General features: G+C 55.2%; 1 protein-coding gene across 9 annotated transcripts in view; it reads right to left on the reverse strand.

Annotated features, from left to right (window-relative positions):
* The window catches only part of KATNIP (katanin interacting protein), a 185,029-nt gene that overhangs the window by 106,791 nt on the left and 61,007 nt on the right, over window positions 1-17,231 (reverse strand). For 6 of the 9 annotated variants that reach the window (XM_089320844.1, XM_089320843.1, XM_051847546.3 and 3 more), the window contains 2 exons: window positions 9,263-9,432; window positions 6,932-7,029 (listed from right to left, as the gene is read on the reverse strand). In XM_089320844.1, the coding sequence (XP_089176970.1) occupies window positions 6,932-7,029; window positions 9,263-9,432 (268 nt within the window). The remainder of the gene's footprint in view (window positions 1-6,931; window positions 7,030-9,262; window positions 9,433-17,231) is intronic. The other 3 variants (XM_070065023.2, XM_070065022.2, XM_089320845.1) reach the window with 1 other exon arrangement.

Raw genomic sequence — 17,231 nt, forward strand, 5'->3', positions numbered from 1 at the left:
AATTTTAAAATACAGGGAAGGGCTCCAGCACTCCAGGAGAGGGTCCAGGTGTCTTTTGCTTCTGCAGTTTTCCCAGCCTCGCCTCCCAGCGGTTCAACAACACCGCTGGTTCCACCAACATCACCAAGGGGCAAACGCAGGTTTGCAGTGGGCATTCAGGCCCAGAGTCGGCAAAGTCCTCGCTGAGCACCAACTGCACAGAAGCTTCTGGAAGCACGGCGAGGTAGCGAAGAACACCTAAACACCGAGGCCCTGCCCTGCACCCGCAGCGGAAGAATGTGCCTATGAAGCGACATACAAAAAAATGACCAGGGTCCAGGAAGAGTGTCTCATGCTGAGTGGGTGCCTGAGGAGGGAGGGAGGAGTAGACAGAGCAGCCATCTGGCCCGCTTGCCCGCCGCCAGCCCGGGGGAGGCCCTGGGAGGAGACTGGGGCAGGTTCCCGCCTGGGGCCCTGCACGAGCAGGCCTGCCACGCTCCCTGCCTCCCACTCCCCACACACCCTTGCACGGCATGGTGACTACGATCCTGGTTGGCTCCCTGCCTGGCACGCTGCTCCACCAGGAGTGGGCGTTCCCAAGCGGCTGCTCTTTCCTGCCTACTTGCAGCGCCCAGACCTGGGCGGACTCTTGAGATGTCTGCAAAGGGGGAGGCTTTCAAAACCCTGCCACCCAAATCCTCACGTCCCCGCTGGCCGGCCCAAGGCCACGCTCAGCCCAGTGCACACTCAGGGTTATCTGTATCTGCCGCCCCTCTCTGCAGCGGGCTCTAAGCTTACTGTCAAGTACCATTAAAAAAAAAAAAAAAAAAAGAGCAAAGCTGGGGGCGGCCCTGTAGGGTTGCGCAGGTTGTGCGCTATGTCAATGGCTCCCTCTAGAGGTAGCAGGGCCCCGACACCGCGGACCAAGGCAGACCTGGGGTGGGGAGCGCCTTGCTTGATCTGTTCTTCCCAGATTTGTCTGCTCTCCTCCAAGTAACAGCGCTCACCGCGCGGACAGTCAGTATTGGGCAAGGTCACAGGAAAGGCCGACGCTTATTGTCCTCACTGTGGGGGTTTCGCAGCTCAGAAAGAGAAAGAGGGCGGCAAAGGAAAGAGCCCCCACTGCTTCACATTTTCACCGGCAAGCTTTCCAGAAGGCGCTTCGGCTGCCTCCGCCACAACAAGAAACCGGATGTGGCAGAGGAGGGGGAGCAGAGCCTCTGCTTTAATCATCACAATGAACTTGCTTTTGAGACCTTTAAGGAAAGCCCACCCCACAGTAAATTGCTGGAAGGCCAATCCCTTCACTACCAATTTAATGCTGGGCGCCGACGACGTTCATCAAATCTGACAGCATTTTGGTAAACGACGGCTGTGTTGATTAGGCCGCTGTCCACCCAAGTATTACAAGGCTGAGGAAGCCATAAATCTTAATCCACTGATAGCAGCAGAAAGATCTAAGGCCTGGAAGTGGTGGTGGTGGAGGGGGGGTGGGGGGGGAAGGACAGTAGGAGCAAGAGCCCATTTATCACCACGAGCCTATTCCACGGCCAAAGTGGCAGCCTGGAAGCCTGCACGGCCGCTGCCATTACCCTCTGGAGCCCCAGCATCGGAGTGTTGGGAAAGGGTGTTAGCGGCGCGGGCGTCTGAATGACTCGGTGATCCAAGGACCTATAGGCCTGGGCACCTGTGAGGCAGCTCTACCCCAGAGGGCTTCCTTAGTGCTGTGCGAGACCATCAGAAGGGAAACCCGTGCCACAGGAAGAGGCTAACGTACTGTGTGTGGTCCGTGACCCTGGGATGTGGGGCGCCACAGAGTCCTGGGGAGCCAGTAGAGGAGGGAAGATGAGCTGGGAGGGGTGGGTAATGCAGGGCTGGCTGGAAATACAGCTGCAACTCCAGGCACTTGCTGTGTACTGGGACCACTGTGTCACACCCCTGTGTCCCTTGTCATCCCAGCTGTGAATAAATGGAGTGATCAGTCCTGCTGGTCCCTCCTTGGGAGCACTGTCATTTGGGAGAAGCCCCCAGATTGGGAGAAGGCTGTGATCCCTCTTCAGAGGGCGTGGCTTTTGAGAACTGGCCACTGGGCATTGGGGATTTGGCTGCCTCCAAGGATGGTAGGGCCCATGAGGAAGGGGCTAGGACAAAGAGACTGTCCATGTGCCCCACAGCACCTTGCTTCCCAGGGACCAGCCCAGCCCCCTCTCCCTCGTGACAGTGACATCGGCGTGGTGGGCACACCAAGTCTATTTGTACTGTCCTAGCTCTCGTCTCCGTGAGAAGCTCTGGGACCCACAGTGCCTGCTTCACAGGCAGCTCGAGGGCCAGGGGCTTTGCCTCAGACGACCTGGCCCCGGCTCCAGCTGCAGCCATGGAGGCAGGAGTGAGCAGCACACCCAGGCTGCGCCCGAGGAACGAAGAGGCACTGGGAGAGTCAGGTGGTCTCGCTCTTGGAAAATGTCAACTACTGCATATTGAGGGAGTGAAAACCTGACATGGAGCAGGTGCGGGGGCCAGAGAACAGAGGCCGGAGAGTGGGGGGCTGCGCCGGGAGGTGGAGAGAAGAGAGCTGCGTTTGGCTCCCAGGGCCCTCTGGGAAGTGCTTCCTGCACACAGCAGCTGGGAACCATCCCTAACGCACCCAGAGGTGGCCTCCTCTTTCAACCCTCTGGGACAGCTCCTCACATCTGGATTAAAATCCAGTCTCCTGCGGTTGTCTTCCAGGCACTGTGTGATCCAGCCCTGCCCACTGATGACCCCAAAGCCCCCTGTGCCCTCTCCACTGCAGTGTACTGGCCATGCCTGCTGCCTGCCCTAGCCCCTTCCCACTGCCTACCCCCCACTGTGCCTTCTACCTGGGGCGCGCTCCCCTGCAGCTCCCTGGGGCTGCCGCGGTCTCCGCGTGGTCTCTGCGCAGCCAGGGCCCCTGGGGACGCAGCTGCAGCAGACGCATGTGTTTTCTCTCCTTGTGTATCAACATGCTTGCCCTTGGCCTCCTACCAACTCCCTGTAGCAGGAGCTCTGGGGGCGCAGGGCCTGGGCCAGCCACACTGCCTGCTGCAACCCCAGCACCCATCCTGTGCCCCAAACTTAGAAGAGGCACCAGGACAAGCACGCAGGAAGGGCCGAGTGGGTACAAGGCCCTGCTGCAGGGAGGAGCCCTCCGGGGTCTCCAGGCCAGCTGCCCTCCCCGTCCACATCCGGCAGAATCCAGCAGCGGTCAGGCCTCTTATTCACAAGGCACTGGCGAGGCACTGGCCCAGCCGATCCTCGGTGACTCCATCCAGGGCAGGCGATGTTACCGACTCTGCTCCACAAAGCACGAGGTGACACAACTCACCCCAGACTGCTCAACTACTGGGGGGTGGAGCCACGGCCTTGAACCCAGGCTGCTCTTGACAATTTCTCAGGTGTGTGTGACACCTGCCACTAGGTGCTCCCACCCTAACACTGCAGACAGTCCCTCTCTGATGGACCACCCTTGACCCACACTGTACACCACACACAGCCTTCGCAGCAGCCACCGGAAGTCTTTCTGATGTTGGGACCAAAGCCGAGAAAGGTTGTGTCACCTAACAGGGCGCACAGCTGGGTTAGCATGGTACATGGCTCAGAGATGCTGTGTTACGTCCTCCAGGACAAGCAGTTAATAAGTGTCCAAAGCCAACTCCCTCCCACTGTCCGAGGACCCCAAAACCCAAATGCCCCCATGAGCCAGGTGGGAAATGGAAACCTGGAAGGAGACAGGCAGCAGCCCAAGCCTGAGAATAAACTGCAATGGCCACAGGCCTCAGCTTCAGGACTATAAGGGAGTGGTGGGGCCTGTGGCCACCAAGAGGCCCTGTGCCCTGTTCCCAGGGGACAGCTGCCAGTGGCTGCCTAATACTAGGATAGCCCAGCTTGGGAGCCAGAACTTTCCATTTTTCCAAGGAAATAGGACTCTAGATATTTTCTATACAAAATCTTTTGGGGCCAGTATTGTGGTGTAGCAGGTAAAGCCACGACCTGAGACACTGGCATCCCATATGGGCATCGGTCTAGTCCCAGCTGCTGTACTTCCGATCCAGCCCCCTGCTAATGGCCTAGGAAAAGCAGCGGAGGATGGCCCAAGTGTCTCCCACTCACATGGGAGACTTGGATGAAACTCCTGGCTCCTGGCTTCAGTCTAGACACCACTGACCATTACAGCCATCTGGGGAATTAGGAACCAACAGATGGAAGATCTCTCTGTCTCTCCCTCTCTCTCTCTGTAACTCTTTCAAAATTAAAAAAAAAAAAAAAACTTAAACAACAACTTCAAAATATAAATGTTGGCAGGAACCGAGGTCTTTGTTACACTGTGGGCAGCACACGTGACCTGGAGGCAAGTGTGCCCCATCATCCTCAAGCTGCTACCTTCCAGGCTCCAGTAGGCCATATGCTTGACGCAACCGTCACACCCTCCTCCCGGTTGGGCAGCCTCCCCACGGGGTCACAGCCAGCACTCCCAGGGCAGGAAATGAGCCGCCTTTGATTTTTTTCTGTAACTCCAGAGCCTTAGCACGGTGCCTGGGCCCCGGCAGGTGCCAACAGCTATCTGTGAAATTAGTGGATGATTTTGTTCACAAAATGAATGCTCCCTCCACCCAGCCCCCATTTGTCTAAATCTCTGGGCGCCACATTTGGGTGGCCTAGAGCCCATGACAGGGGAAGGGCGTCAGGCTTTGTGCCACCCTCCTCCTAGGGTGTCAGGCTGATTGGTAGAGATAAGAGAGCCAAACGCGGTGCTTCTCAGTTTCCCTTGGGATCCTGGTATGATTCAGGGTCACCAATCAGGTGGCCTCACAAGACAGGGAAAGTAGAAGTGAGGAGAGGAGGGGACAGACGTAGGCTGTCTCAGTGCTGGGCACAGGTGGCCAGGCCATGGGCAGGGTCTTCCTTCCAGGGCAGTGTTAACAGGCACAGGGACATCCTGAGGCCAAAGGTTAGCTTCCTGATTCCTGGACAGCAGCTCAGGGGACCTTCCTGCTTCTGGTCCCCACCGGGCATCTGACGGCTAAGTGGCTTTGCCTCCCAACACCATTCCTGCAGGCTCAGCTCAGAGTCCACTCCTCGCGCTGGCCCAAGGCTTGTGCCAGCACCTGGACTCTCTGCACCACAGCCCTTTCTGCTTAAAATAGCCAGAGTGGTCTCTGCGGGCAGGCACTGAGTGACCCCGACTGATGGAGTGCAGAAGGACAATCACAGCCCTCGGAGCCTCGGGAAGCCGGGAAATTAGGCATGATTAGGCACTGCGAAGCGAGGACCTCAAGGAGAGGCTGGGGAAGGACACTAATTAATCTGAGGCCAAGTCTTTTAAATGGCGCGGAGTCTGGGGCCGGCCATGAAGTCACAGCCAGGAAGACACAAATATGGCTCCTGATAATAGAAGGCACTCAGAACCACTCTAAGAACTGTCAGGAGTGAGAGGTGGAGAAAAGGCCTCGCTAATGAGAAATTAACATTCATGGCTGGGGACAGAAGCAGGCCTCAGGGCCGCCTGCACCGGTGTGGAGATAAGGCAAGGACAGCCTTCCCCCAGGAAGCACACACTTGAGCGTGCCCTTGTCGGGAAGCAGAAAGACCACACCGGCTTTGGGGTTCCCGGCTCAGGGTTCCAATCCCAGCCAGGCACCCGAGTCTGGACAGCAGCACAGTGACCTTCAGAGTAACCACACAAATCGGTGCAGAAAGTCATATTGCCCCCTACCTTTGCGACAGGGTAAAATGCAGCTCTGAATGCTGGCAAACACAAGGTTCACAACAACAACAACAACAATAATAATTTAAAAACCTGCTGCGTAAGCCTCACCAAGTTAGGTCTCTGGGAGGGGAGCTTGGGTATCTGTGTTTTGTTTTTTTTTGTTTTTTTTTTTTGTTTTTTTTTTTTGCAAGATTTTATTTATTTATTTGAGAAGTAGAGCTACAGAGAGAGGGAGGGACAGAGAGAAAAGCCTTCCATCCACTGGTTCACTCCCCAGATGGCCGCAATGGCTGGAGCTGGGCCCCTCTGAAGCCAGGAACCAGGAGCTTCTTCCGGGTCTCCCATGTGGGTGCAGAGACCCAAGGACTTGCGCCATCCTCCAGTACCTTCCCAGGCCATAGCAGAGAGCTGGATCAGAACAGGAGCAGCTGGGACATGAACTGGCACCCACATAGGATGCCCACGCTGCAGGCAAAAGCTCAGCCAGCTCCTGGGTACCCATGTTTGAAAAATCTGCCAAGGGGATTCAAATAGGCGGTCAAGGCAGAGCCCACCTTGAGGCCAGGTATGGAACGAGTGGCGGCAGGGTATGGCATCAAGGACAACACGGGCAAGAGCGAGAAACTTGGCATCAAAGGTCTAGGTTGGTGTTTTGACCCTGCTACGTCTTAGCTGTGACCTTGAAGAGCTCACTGAACTTCTCAGAGCACCTGTCTTCACAGCTCCCCATGCAGCAAAGCACTGGGCTGCACCCTGGAGGTCTCCTGGCAGGATTGAGGAGAGGAGGCATGCGTGGTGTCTAAGCTTGGCCCCGCCTGGTCCCTGGGATAGCAGCTCAGAAAGGCAGGCTGCTGACCTCAGCCGCATTCGCAGCAACTCAAACTGACCTCTGGGTCCTCTGAGGCAAGGGCTTTGTCCCACTCACTCACTGTGCCCCTGGCGTCTAGGAGCATGCATGGCATACAGCAGGTGCTCAATAAAAAATCTGCTGTAAGACTAAGTCATTGTGAGGGAGCAGAGTCTGACCTCCCCACGCTCCCGAGTGGGGCCGGGATGACCCTATCCAGAAGGAAGGACCACACAGCAGAAAGGACTGCGCGCCCAGAACAAGCACCACTACAGCACCTGGCCACACCCGCCAGCTGCCCTTGGGGGTCTGAAACGCTCTGTTTCCGGCCCCTGGACTGTCCCACGCCCTATTTTAAAGCGGGAGCCGGGGCCACAGACCTGGTGCCATCCTCGGCGCTGCACTCTGCTGGGGGCCGTCTGTGAACCGCGTCGCAAGGCGTCTTCGGCTTCTCGAAGCAGGGTTCTTCGTGCGCAATCTGCGGCAGAGGCAGCGAGGACACTGGTGAGGCGCTGATGGCTCACTCGCGCCCAGGGGCTGTTTCGTAACAGGCACCTAAGGTACATGTCGGCGTGCCCCAAAGTCTTGTATGGGAGGACGCTCCCTGCAGCGCTGTGTGCAGTGGCGGGGTGTGTGTGTGTGAGTGTGTGAGTGTGTGTGTTAGGAAGCAGGCTAACCACCCAGCGACCAGGGGAACTGGGCCACAGCACGTCAGTGCTGCAGGGCGACAAGCAAAATGTGCTGTCCCATCAGGCAAATGGAGATGTGCACACCACGTATCTCCAAGATACAGGAGCCTGGAAGGCACTGCTTGTGCACCAGGTCACTAGCTGGGCTAGCCAGTGAAACAGGATAGATTTAACTGGTGAATGAATGAATATATTGCTGGCACACCCAGGACTGCGAATCCTGCTCTCTGCTCCTCCCTGAAACCTGGACCAGGAGGGGCACAGGTTTCCATTGCTGCCGTTGGGGCCAGGAAGCTCAGACTACGCCGTGCTGAGCTGCCCTGGTTCTCCTAGGGGAACAGGCAGGAATACCACTTCCTCCTCTTGTCCCTTGGTGTGGCTGTGATTTTCACTGTTTCTGAACGGCTGGGGATCTTGCATTTGTGTGAGGCAGCAGCACATCAGAGTAACGCACACTGAGGTCACCGTGTGCCGCACCCTTTACAGTTCTCACGGCATTTCCTCTTCCTGGCCAGCCCACAACATGGGCGTAGTTATTCCCATTTTCTGGGGGAGGAAACTGAGGGTCAGAGAGGACCCGACTGCCTATGTCCAAGCTAGAACGTGGTGGGACGGGGTCCATTCCCATCTCGCTCTGTCTTGTTCCAGATGCTTCTCTTGTGGCTCAGTAGCACGCGAGCAGCTCAGACAAAGAGGATTGTCTTACAGGACCCTGGCACCCAGGAACAGGCACCCTCGTTAGTTTCCATTTTAAAGACGGGCAAACAGGGTGGGCGTTGGGCAGGTACTGCAGTTGAGATGCCACTGCTTGGAGTACTCTACTGCCGATCCAGCTCCCTGTTAATGCACAACCCTGGGAGGCAGCAGGTGGTGATGCGAGAGTTCAGGTTCCTGCCACCCACGTGGGAGACCTGGATGGAGTTCCAGACTCCAGGCTTTGGGCTGGGCCAGTCTTGGCTGTTGCAAGCATTTGGAGAGTAAACCAGCAGATGTAAGATCTACTCCCTCCCCCCTCTCTTTCTCTCTGTCTCTCCTCCTCCCATCCCTTTGCCTTTCAATAAATAAAAAATCTTTCTAAAAGATGACCAAATAAAGGCACAGGGAGCCTAAATGGCTTCCCCACAGTAACATGTCCCAATCAAGACCTGATACCACGTGCTCTGCTGTTCTGTTTATTCAACTATCAATCATTTTTAAAAATGTTTTAGTGTTTCAGTTTTATCTACTTGAAAGGCAGAGAGAGAGAGAGAGAGAGAGAGAGAGAGAGGAACCTCCCATCTGCTGGTTCATTCCCCAAATGCCTGCAATGGCCAGCACTAGGCTAGGTCAAAGCCAGGAGCCCAGAACTCCATCTCAATCTCCCACGTGAGTGGCAGGGGCCCAGGTACTTAACCCAATACCTGCTGCCTCCCATGACACATGAGCATGGAGCTGGATGGGAAGCAGAGGAGCCAGGACTCAACCCAGTCCTCTGCAGGATGTGGGTGTCCCAAGTGGTGGTTTAACCCACTGCACCACAACACCCACCTCTACCCAGTCATTTCTGATGCCTACACTAGGCCAGACACTAAGTTGGTAGCTTTGCTACGACACCTGCAGAATGCCTGTGTTTTTCTTATAGGCCAGGTGAAATCTGTTTCAGGGTACACAGTATGGATGAACTAAATACAAAAATGAATGATGAATCAAATATTACATCTGGGTTAAAGTTAAGACAGATTGAGTGAACAGGAATAATCGAAAAGACCCTACACTTTTCCTTACCTGACTGACGCTGGAGACCCAGGAAATGTAAAAGCTAGAAATGTGTTGCTCTAGGATAGCGGAGGCCAAGACCCGTTTGAAAAATAACAAGGATTTCTCTTTCTCGCTCTCACGCCCTCTCTGGTGAAGTAGGTGTAGTGCATGGTGTACAGTAAGGCCTCTGCGGGCAGGGTCACCGGCACACGGGTGGTGGTCCACAGCCCCTCACTGCTTCTATGCAGCAGCACTGCTGCTTGGCTGGGGAGGGGCTGTGCTCACCGTGGGTCCCCTCGGTGTGCGAGGCACTCCTGGAGAAGTCGGAGCGCACGGCCTTCCGAGGCGATGGCTTCTGTTCCGAATTGGCCCCGTTGACGTAGACAGAGAACCCTTGTTCCAAGTGCTCCAGGTGCAGCTGCATGGGGTCCTTGGCTTTCAAATGCTTCAGCACCCTGGAAGAGAAACCATCACTTGTTGCTCAGCACGGGAGAGCCTGGGCCGCTGAGCCACCCCCAAGCCAGGAGGAGTAAACTAACGTGGTGATGGCTGAGTGTCTCTACTCAGGCCCACAATACCCACGGGGGACAGAGCCCTGCAGGGAAGGTGTTGCTGTCTTTTGAGGCTCACAGGCACATCAGCAAGCAGGAATGTATGTGGTCCCTGCCCCAGGAGGGCTAGAGCAGAGGTAGCAAGCAGGCACTGTAAGCCTACAGTTGGGTTTTCCGAGATAATGCAACTTTGTGGCCTTGGTGACTGTTTGATGTGCAGCTAAAAGGGGCTTTAGGGTCTCAGGTTCTAAGTAAGAAATTTCACCCAACACATCTATGAATCAGGAAACACCCCTTGTCAGACTGGGCAGCCAATTTTTTTGCGTCAGTGAATACATGTGTTTCAAACGCTCACTCTTGATTTCTCAAATGCCATATTATTTTGTATTCTAATGCAGTCAAAAACCGCGTCAGCGCAGGCCCTGGCTTGGGAGTAATTTACGACTATCACACTCTGGCTGGAAAGGGCTGAGCGTGAGCGTGGCCAGGGCTGCGGTATAGCTTTCACTAAAGCCCAAACCTCATGCCTGCAGCCTGACGTGGCCTCTCCAGTCTCCCCAGAATGCTTCCTGTCACCCCAAATGGGCCAGTGTCTTTAACAAACACCTGTACCCACCCCCGCTTCAACTCGATTCACGGACAACCAAACTACTTCTGTAGTCAGGAAGTAAGTACCCACCAAACGGGCAACATTAAAAAATGTCTCAATGGCGGTAATCACATAAAAGGCAGGCCCGACAAAGTCCATTCTCAGAGCATGTATGACAGTCTCATCATGTGTGCTAGTTCACCGGGAATGCTTAATTAGCCAACGCAGAACCGCTGTTCCCGGGGCCAATACAGGGTGGCTTCCTGCAAGCGTCTCCTTCCATTTTCATGAAGCAATCAATGCATAATCTTGTGACCTTGCCGGCTGATTCGAATTGACCTCACGGCCAAGAGCATTCTGGTCTACGCCTGCGCAAAGCTTACCCAACGCACATATTTGTCTCCATCAGGCACACTGCAGCCTTCTCATGCTTAGGGATTCTGGACGGCTGTGGGCACTCTTTCCGGGGGCTGGCCAAGAGAGTGAGATCACCAGCAAACAGCCCCCAACTGGGAAGCACGGGGCACATACAGAACACTTGTTCACAGTATGAGAGCAGGGTACTGCCTCGGACCACCTCGGCTGGGAACGGATGTGTCAAGGGACTCTTCACAGGTTACTGAGTGACCACAAAAGCACAGCCCACATTGATTACTGGGTAACAGGTTAAGTTCCACCAAGCAGACAGTCATGGATAGGGAACCCAGGACCCAGGAGGATCAACTGTGTCAGGACAATGAGTTTTCACAACCCCCCTACAGATGAGGCACAGCTAGAGGGTGGGTAAGTTGCCCAAGGTCACACAGTAGCGGGGCAAGGTGCCAAGTTAGGCATCTGGGCTCCAGAGGCATTACCACAACAAAGACAGCCTCTAATGGTAATGAGATGATGCTGAAACCAGCAAGCTGGACACTACCAGAAACTCACAGACCCAACCCAGAAATAATATGAAAACATACAAAATGCCACGTGTTCCAGCTCTGCCCAGTAAGCACATTCCCAAGCATAAGCTCTGGTCAAGAAGATGAGCAGGAGGTGGGTGTTGGGGCACAGTGGATTAAGCCACTGCTTGGGATGCCTGCATTCTGTATCGGAGTGCTGGTTTGAATTCTGGCTACTCTGCTTCTGATCCAGCTCCCTGCTAATGTGCCTGGGAAGTAGCAGATGATGGCTCAAGGAACTCCTTGAGTTCCTGCCACTCACATGAGAGACCCGGATGGAGTTCTTGGCTTCAGCCCAGCCCAGACCTGGCTGCTGCAGTCATTTGGGGAGTGAACCAGGGGATGGAACATCTCTCTCTCTTCCTCTCTCTCTCTGCACTTTGCCTTTCAAATATATATATGTAGGGGTTTTTTTCTCTTTTTTAAAAAAAGATGGTCAGTGTTCAGTCATAACAGAACCCTGCCAGTAACCCCAACATCCGACAGCAGGGAAGCAGAGACTGGGACGTTATGCAGTGTTACACAGTCATGTGTCCCTGAGCAATGCGTCGGCAGGTCTGTTGTGCCAACATCATGGGACATGCTCACTAAGACAGCTCCAGCATCACCAGCTGAGACCATCTTATGGCACCGCCGTCATACAGGCGGTCCACCATTGGCCAAGACATCAGCGGGCGGTGCATGGCTGTAATTGTGAAAGCCTCAGGTGAACAGGAGGATGAGTTGGCTCTGGGGGGCGGTGGGCTGGCGGGACAGAATAAAGGGGGCACCAATGTGGTCAATGCAAAGCTGGAGAATGGCATTTGTGGTCCCAGAGTGGAAGGTGCTGAGTGCAAAGCTACAATCGGCGGTGGCACTGTTGGTGATTTCTTTGTTTACTTTTAAATGTTTCTCCACGACTGGGCCATCCATCTTATCCACCATCGCGGCAGGAGCATTTATTACAGCCTGCTTATCTCCTGCCAGCCTTAGGAGCCAGGGAGATGCCTGATTGTTGGGCAACAACAGGAAAACACAAGTAACCAAGAGGCAATTTCCAAACACGGCAACCGCTGAGCTCACTCCCAGGAGCCAACGATCAACGGGCAAGGAAGGCACCGGCATCTCCATGGAGAGGGAGGGAGCCTGGGGTCCCGGAGGCCCCACGGTGGGGTGGGAAGTCTGATCACCCAGGAAGAGAGCCTGCCTCAACTTTTCTCCGGGAGTCTGCTCTGTCTCCTGATGCCACTCTAACCGTTACGCCATAGCCTTACCCAGGATCTGAGGCTGACACTCCATGTGCGCCTCTCCTTTAGCAGAGTGATTTATGAAAATGTGGATTTATGAAACTGATAAATTAGGAGATAATTATTCAGCTTGTGAAAGGAATTGCTAAAGGAACTCCTCTCTAGCCGCTGAGCGCGTCGGTAGCATCCAGGTGGCATCAAAGAAAAATGTTTTTGTTTTAATTGATGGCCTGCTTTGCATAAGAAGTTGTCCTCTGTGGAGGAGACGCAGATAAATCAGACGCAGCCCCTGCCCTATGTGAAGCGGGGCCCTGCCCGCCTGTGCCCTGCCACCAGGGCACCCGGATGACTGCTATTACACTGCCGACTGATCTGTGGCTTCGCTGCTTCTCCTCCTGTCCCCGCGGGAATCTGAGCCCCAGGGCACGGGCATCTGTCCCGCCAGCCAAGATGCCTGCTGAGGGTGAGGGACAAGAGGGAGAGGCCTCGAGGCCCGTTTCTGGAACAAGTGGCCCCGAGGACCTCAAGGTCTGACAGGAAACATGGAGGGGTATCCAAGGCTCACACGTCACAGCCACCCCTTCCCCGTGATCCCGGGTTGCCCCTGGGGTTACCTGGACAGAGAGCTCTTGCTGCACAGAGGAGGAAGCGGAGGCAGCTGACTTAGGACTTCCTCGGGTCATAAGGGTATGTGGTGGCAAGCTGACATGGCCGGGGTGGTTGGGGAGGACGCCCCATCTCACAGGCCACCAAAGAAGGGACTCAAGATTGTGAAAAGGACTTAGGGAATGAAAGGGCAGGTCAGCGTGTTTGCTGCTTATGGGACGCCAGCCCACTTGTGACCACCTTCATAACTGAGCTGTCTCTGGGCTCTGGGTGGTGTGGGTGCCACAGGACCATACACCAGCTATGTGGTTTGTCCCAAAGATCAGCTCAGAGTTCGCCAAAGGCCAAGGATTCTCTGGATTCTTCTCAGTTAGAAGTCAGGTTCAATATCAAGAGGAGGGACAGGCACCTGGCATAGCAGGTACTATGCAGCTTAGGGTGCCCACACCATATACCACAGTGCTTGGGTTTAAGTCCCAGCCCTGCTTCCAATCCCAGCTTCTTGTTAACACACATCCTGGGAGGTAGGAGGTGATGGCCCAAAATACTTGGGTCCCTGCCACCAAGTGGGAGACCCTAATCAAGGTCCTGTCTCCTGGCTTCAGCCTGGCCCAGTTTTAGCTATTGCAGGCAGGTGGGGAGAGGGCCGCCAGTGGATGGGAGAGTTCTCTCTGTCCCTTCGGGGTGGGGGTGGGGGTGGGGGGGGTGGAAGGAGAGGGACGGTGATGGGAATCTCTGGCTTGGGCAGCGGGGCTTCCAGCACCTGTCTCACTTCATCCTTCAGTGGCTGGGAGATGTGGGTTCTTCCTGCTTTATAGATGAACATCCCCAAGGCCAGAGCAGTCGGCTGAGCCAGGAAATGAGTTCTGGCCTGCAGGGCTCCAGAGCCTGTGCTCTCACCTATCCCTTTCGGCGTTTTTTTGCCTCCAACCCCAGGCATCATGGCACGGAGGCTCCAAACAAGCGCAGTTCATGCGAGGGAGCAATGACTCCCCTCTGAAGACTTCTTGGAGGTGGTATCATTTCCAGCCAGCCTTGAAGGACGAGGAGAGGGAAGGCAGCTAAAGCCTCTAGCAGTCACCTGGAGAGGCCAAGGCAGCATCGTGTGGAGGGCGGAGCTCAGGACTAAGACCTTGGGTGAGCCCCTAACCCTCCCCAGGCCCCATGTCCTCTTTGACAAGTGAGACAGTTGGGGGCTGGTGCTGTGGCGTAGCGGGGAAAGCCACTGCCTGTAATGCTGGCATCCCATATGGGCACCGGTTCAAATCCTGGCTGCTCCACTTCTGAACCAGCTCTCTGCTATGGCTGGGAAAGCAGAAGATGGCCCAAGTCCTTGGGCCCCTGCACCCACGTAGGAGACCTGGAGGAAGCTCCTGGCTTCAAAGCTCAGCCCCAGCCATCTGGGGAGGGAACCAGTGGATGGAAGACCTCTGTCTCTACCTCTCCCTCTTTGTTAACTCTCCTTTCAAATAAATAAATAAATCTTTAAATAAAAGAAAAGAGAGACTGAGAAGGGCATGAGGCAGCCTGTGCCTCCACGGGCTGCCAAGAGCACAGGAGGACAGCGAGTGAAGACCCCAGTGTAGACGCTGGCCAAGGGGAGGCCCGCAAAGGGCTTGGTTCTTTCCTCTGTGGCCAGCATGCATGGCTCCTGGACACGTTTCCCTGTAGGTTTCCCTCCATCGATCTTTCTCAAGGATCAAATGATAGGACCACTGCCGAGTGCCTGGATCTGCCGCACTGCCTCCCTGGAGCGAGGTGGGATGTTCCCTGTGTCGCCAGCTCCTCGGGGGCAAGGGCCCTAACCTTCTCAGTGGCCCTCGATATCGTGTCGGGCGTGACTGCAGCGTGCATGCAGTGGAGTGACTGGAGTCACTAAGAGTCTGCAGGGATGTGAGGTTGGTGGTGGCGGGAGGGGGGGCAGCAGGGTCTGCGCAGGGGTGAGGCGGGGCTGCCACATCTCCAGAGCCTCCCCCTGCCCCATCCCACCCTTGTCTTCCCCCGGAGTCACCATCACTTCCGGTAGTTAGAGGTGACCTTGTGGCCAGGGTGCTCTCCAGGGACAGGTGCTGGGCGACGGGCACCTGGTCTCCCTGCTGCCCAGCTCTCCTTCCAAACACAGCTGCTCAGGGCTCCTTTGGAAACACAGCCACTCTTCCAACTCCACGCTTTGGCGGAACCCACTCCAACACCCAACTCAGCAGGGCAGCCAGCAGGACTCAGGGAGTCACTGGCTCGGGGTGAGAGCCGACCCGGCCGACAGGAAAAACTGGAGGGACTGCTCTCTTCCCTCTGAGGTAGGATCTAAGCAGAGGCTTCCACTGGCTGTCCTGGCCACTGTAAGGGGAGCACCTGTCCCGTGGAAAAACACAGGTGATAGATGCAGAAGGACTGACTTCCGTGATGGGATTTCAGCACCTACATCCAGGTATGCTTGAAGCCACAGTCTCAGGCTGCATTTCTTAACTTCAAGAGTCAGTTAACTGGGACTGGCACTGTGGCATAGTGGGCTAAGCTTTTGCCTGCAGTGCTGGCATCCCATATAGGTGCTGGTTCGAGTCCTGGCTGCTCCACTTCCGATCCAGCTCTCTGCTATGGTCTGGGAAAGCAATGGAAAATGGCCCAAGTCCTTGAGCCCCTGCACCTGCGTGGGAGACCCAGAAGAAGCTCCTGGCTCCTGGCTTCCGATCAGCACAGCTCTGGCCATTGCAGCCATTAGGGGAGTGAACCAGTGCATGGAAGACCTTTGTCTCTCTCCCTTTCTGTCTGTAACTCAACCCCTCAAATAAGTAAAATCTTAAAAAAAAAAAAAAAAAGAATCAGTAAACTGTTTCCTCACAGCTGAAGTCCTTTGCTTTGGGTTTCTGTCTCTTACAACAAAGGAACACTAAGTAAGGCAGTCTGTGCGCTCTTTGCTCCTCACTGCGACCACTCCCCGCTCTTCACACTAGACAGAATGGAATGCCAGCACTTAGGGGCCCTCGGTGAGACCTTGCTGAATCAAAGAACTGACGTCACCTGCCCTGATGGACCTCTGCTGCCAAAATCCCGCCCCGTGATTGCACACCCTTTCCCCGGGTTGCACAGGCTGGGTTTCCGGCCACCTCGACGCCCACTGTGAAGCTCAGAGACTGGTTTTCTGCCTGATTCTACACATTTCCAAGTCAACTGCAGCTTATTGCCCAATAAACGCCTCCTTAGTGCACTGAGGCCCTCTGGCAACTGTGCAGGATTCTGTCCTCTTGGGTATTTCTGACAACATGAAAATAAAATAGAAATCAACCCAGCTCCTCTATTTCCTGGTTGCAAGACTGTGGGCAAGTGGCTCATTGCTCCGGGCCTCCACTTCCTTTCTGTACAATGGGTATGACTACTATTTGCCCTGCTGGGCAGTGTGGAGATAAACTAAAAAGCTGGGCTGTGGTGTCTGGCCCACCCTCTCCCTGACCAGAGCTCAGGGGCATGCCCATCTCCCACAGCTGAACCTGAAGTTCCTGCTTTCCAGCTCTGTCTTCTAATTTCCTGCCACCAAGACAGCCCCCACTTGGAGTTGGCATTGTGCAGCGGGTTAGGCTGCAGCTTGTGACACCGGCATCCCATAGGAGTGCACCAGTTCAAGTCCCGGCTGCTCTGCTTCCGATCCAGTTCCCAGCTAATATGCCTGGGAAAGCAGTGCAAGATGGTCTAAGTGTTTAGACCCCTTCTATCCACATGGAGACCTGGATGAAGATCCTGGCTCCTGGCTTCAGCCATTTGGGGAGTAAACCAGCAGATGGAAGATTCTCTCTAATTCTGCCTTTCAAAAAAAAAAAAAAAAAAAAAAAAACCCTGTAGACAGCACAAACACCCCCACCACCCCCACACCCATCTGCCGGCAACTCAGTTTTGATTTATTTTTCATTGCCTTTGTGCTCCAACCTCACCTCTGGAAATTCTCGGGATGCTACCTGCGGGTCGCTCTTTAGCTGCACACCTATCGATCCCCTCATTAATGGGAAGCCATCTGCTCCTAAGGAACAATGACACTCTCTCCCCAGACACGTCACATGCACATGATTAAAGCCATCATCCAGGTGTGCGGTGGCACCACCTGGCCTGCCAAAATGGAATAAAAACGCCCCTCTCCGGGACAAAGCGACAACAAAACCTCAGGTGGGGCTCATCAACGTCTGAGCTGGCCCCGGGGTGGGCCCCTAGGCACGGAGGACAGCGCCTGGCATTTAAGGCTGGTCCCGGGGAGTTCATCCATTCAGAATTTTGTCCCCGGAAGGTGGTGCTGCCTCACCAGGGGGCATCTGGCAATGTGGGCGGAGGTTGCCATGGACACTGGGACTCTGGGTG

The sequence above is a fragment of the Oryctolagus cuniculus genome, chromosome 19 (genome assembly GCF_051225735.1).
Source record: "Oryctolagus cuniculus isolate XC-2025 breed Fujian yellow rabbit chromosome 19, ASM5122573v1, whole genome shotgun sequence".
NCBI classification, from domain to species: domain Eukaryota; kingdom Metazoa; phylum Chordata; class Mammalia; order Lagomorpha; family Leporidae; genus Oryctolagus; species Oryctolagus cuniculus.